Here is a 3,559-nt window from a genome sequence, read left to right as displayed (position 1 = left end):
GAGGAGGGGCGGTCAGTGCATCCCACACAGACTTAGCAGGTGGAACCACAGGCTGGGGACTGGCCAGGTGTGGGGGACTGTGACTTAACTGATCGGAGTCACTGCAGAAGAGCAGATCTGCTGCTGAGATGAGAACACAGATAATCAACAGTTCTTGGAGGGGATTAGAATAAATGATTCGGTTATGGTCCAATGAGGTATCTCAGAGCTGCTGGATGTGGAAATGGAGTGTCCAGAGGGGCCTGTGCTGAGGACAGAGACGGCTCTTCACGTGCACAGTGGCCGCCGGCCCAGAAGGACCTGCCTTTACCTGATGGCGACGCAGAGGAGCTCAGGGAGGCAAAGCCATCCGCTCGCACCTGGTGACAAAAGTCCCTCCTGGACCAGACCCTGTGGGGCCGGCTTGGGGAGAACCTCCCCTTGAGGCCTCCTCCAGGTCACCTCCCGTCTGCTGACCCCGCTCTGCTCCTCGGCTGTGTGTGCCCCAGTCTCTGCGCCAGTCAGAGTGGAGCCCGGGCTCTCCCTGTCACTCTAGTCCTGAGTGAGGTCTTCCTCACTGTCTCAGCAGGTGTCAGGATAAACTTTAACCCCAGCAACCCACAAACCATACAGGAAAGCGTGGTGCCCAGGGCTTGATGAAAACATGGCATGGGGGACAAGATCAAGGCAAAGGACAGAGGCGGGACCTCCCACCAGGAGACAGAGCGAGCCCCAGGCAGGAGCACCGCACAGCAGGCCGGGCTGCAGACGCCGGTCTGTGCCGCCTCTGGAGACCAGGACCTGGGGCACTTGATGGGCGGGGAGCGCGCAGGGAAGCTGGCTGCAGGACGTGACGGGGGTGCCAAGAGCCGCGTGTCCTGGGCGCCGTGGGCAGCGCCTGGTGCAGCCACTGGCCAGGCGTGGGGCTGTTTTGACATTTGTGGTGATGAACTACCTTCTGAACTCATACGCAGACCTTCATGTTCCCAGCGGCTCGCTGTTGGTAGATGCAGGGGTGCTGCGTGACGCCTCCTCTAGGGGTGGGAGCGGAGGGCACTCTCTGCTGTGCAACCACTGGAGGAAGGCACGAGCAGGGACAGGGCTGCGGGCACACCACGCCTGGAGCCGCTCTACCCTCAGGACCGTGAGCATTGCCAGACCCAGCAGAGTGTTTGGGGTCCTGTGAAGGGCACAGCTTGTAGGGTGTCCAGGGGTGTGTGGAGACACATGGGAAGGAGAAAGTGCTGAACATCCCCAATGGCCACAGGGCAGAGGCCCTCAGGGGGACAGCTGAGTCCCCACATGGAACCCCAGATCCTTCTCGGGGTGTCCCTCCTCTGCGGACCCCCACATCCGACAGCCCTCAGGCCACTTTCCATGGCTGCAGATGCTCCTGAACACCAGCCGCCCTCCCCACCCAGGCTCAGGCTGCCGTGTGCAGCTCTCAGGGCCTTTGGCACAATCCCTGGTCCAGCTCCTCCTTATGAGGAAAGGAGACGCGCTTCTGTAGAGCATCTTCCACCTCCACGCCCTGCTGCGTCCTCCTCAAATGAGCAGCCCCTGACGAATGTGCGCATGGGGAGGAGGGACCCACACGGCTGCCAGCCTGAGCCCTGCAGGACCACCCCAGTTACCTCAGGACCCCAGCCTAGCAGGCAGAGGGGTTGTGAAATGACTGCCCACACAGAGACAGGGAGACAGAGATGGAGACAGAGAGACAGGGATGGAGACAGAGACAGAGAGACAGAGAGACAGAGAGACAGAGACAAAGAGACAGAGAGACAGAGCAAAGACAGAGGGAGACAGACAGAGAGACAGGCAAAGAGAGAAAAAGAGGCAGAGAGACAGAGCAGAAAGAGATAGAGGAAGAGACAGACAGACCGAGACAGGCAGAGACAGAGAGACAGATAGAGGCAGAGGCAGAAAGACAGAGAGAGACAGCAAAGACAGAGACAGAGAGACAGAGCAGAGGTAGAGAGATAGAGGCAGAGACAGAGAAAGACACAAACAGAGAGAGACAGAGAGAGACTGAGCAGACAGACAGAGAGAGAGACAGAGATGGAGGCCTGGACCCCTGGCTCTGGCAGGACCTACAGCAGCCCCGTCCCTGTCTAGGGCCTTCCACACTTGGAGAAGTAACACAGCTCAGTGTGAGGATCCTAGGACAGTCTGATATTTTTATCTCAGGTTTATACAAGAACACGGAAGAAGAGTCACTTGTGCTTGTCGGGTGAGGTAAGGACGAGCTCCTCTCCGGCCGGGAGCGCTGCCCCTCTGCAGGCGGCCCCTCACTACTCACTGTGGGCACATCCGTAGACCTCCACGCGCATCCCGATGCTGCTGTTGGGGTTCCAGGCCGCAGGCAGGAAGCGAAGGTGCCGCGTCTCCACGGGCGGCCGCAGCCCATGCTGCACCACGCTGTCGGCGTTGGTGTTCCCGGGGAAGCCCTGCAGGAGAAGAGGCCTTAGCGTCCACCCAGCAGGCAGGTGTGCCTGATGTCCCACCCTGGAGGGGCCTGATGGCCCAACCTCAGATGGGCCCCAGGACAGGCCTGCCTGCTGGAGGACTCGGAGCAGACAGCTCGGCTGTTCCCCCAGCCTCTGCCCTCCCCCCTGCTCCCACCCCCTCCCCAGATCCCTGTGTTGAAATACTAACCCCAGACATGGTCTTAGGAGACACAGCCTCTGGGAGGTGTCAGGCCTGGGGATGGAGCCCTGGAGATGGGATCAGGGCCCTTATGAAAGAGGCTCGAGAGACCCCTCCCCAGCTCCACCACGGCGGGACATGTGGAAGGCACCTTCCATGAGCCAGAGAGCGGCCCCACCACACCCCCAGTCTGCGGCACCTGATGTTGGGCTTCAGCCTCCAGATGGTGAGGAGCGAATGTCTGTTCTTCATAAGTCGCCCAGTCTGCCATATTCTGCTAGGGCAGCCTGAGCAGACCAAGACTTCCTAAAAGGAGAATCTGTGCATGTCTCCCTAAGACTCTCCTGATCACAAGGCTGTGTGGGTTTTATTAGCACCATTAAAGCCACCAGGAACTGCCTCCATAAAGCTTGTTTTGGGGACACGCTCATCACATGAACTTCAAGCCTAATCTCCAGGCAGTAAAGACTCTCCTGAGAATAAACACACCGAAGTCTTAAATGCAAAGGATCCCTAATGAGAACCACAGCTCCTTGCACAGGAGAGCGACGGAGTGCTTGGAGATTTTTAATCGAACCCCCTGATTTGCAGATGAGGGAGCTCAGCCCAGAGACGGCGAGGCTAGCTGGGCCCACGGGGCTCCATCAGCCTTTCCCTCCCCTTCCTGATGCCTGGGCTTGGGCGGGCTTGGGCAGGCCAGGAAGGTAGGGACCACAGTATGTTTGGTGGGGACAGGGGCTGGGGGGAACTGCCCAGCCCCACCTCCAGATGCAGTGCAGGTGTCTGCTTCAGACAAGCTGAGGCATGCTCGGGATCTGTGCCCCAGCTGCAGTCTATGAACATGTTCCTGGATGAAAGTGAGTGTGTATAGGAATGAAAAGACATAACACCCCTTTCCCCACAGTTCCACCAGGGGCGCGTGAACGTAGACATC

At 59.1% G+C, this 3,559-nt stretch overlaps 1 protein-coding gene across 1 annotated transcript in view; it reads right to left on the bottom strand.

Annotated features, from left to right (window-relative positions):
- The window catches only part of LOC103603822 (contactin-associated protein-like 3), a 103,851-nt gene extending 101,208 nt beyond the window's left edge, over window positions 1-2,643 (bottom strand). Inside the window, exons 1-2 of the mRNA XM_008588409.1 lie at window positions 2,635-2,643; window positions 2,279-2,426 (exon numbers count right to left, since the gene is read on the bottom strand). Coding sequence (XP_008586631.1) covers window positions 2,279-2,426; window positions 2,635-2,643 — 157 coding nt within the window. The remainder of the gene's footprint in view (window positions 1-2,278; window positions 2,427-2,634) is intronic.
- Between the last annotated feature and the right edge of the window lie 916 nt (window positions 2,644-3,559).

The sequence above is a fragment of the Galeopterus variegatus genome, unplaced genomic scaffold (genome assembly GCF_000696425.1).
Source record: "Galeopterus variegatus unplaced genomic scaffold, G_variegatus-3.0.2 Scaffold4804, whole genome shotgun sequence".
In the NCBI taxonomy this organism is placed as follows: Eukaryota; Metazoa; Chordata; class Mammalia; order Dermoptera; family Cynocephalidae; genus Galeopterus; species Galeopterus variegatus.
This window is presented reverse-complemented; position numbering and strand designations above follow the sequence as displayed.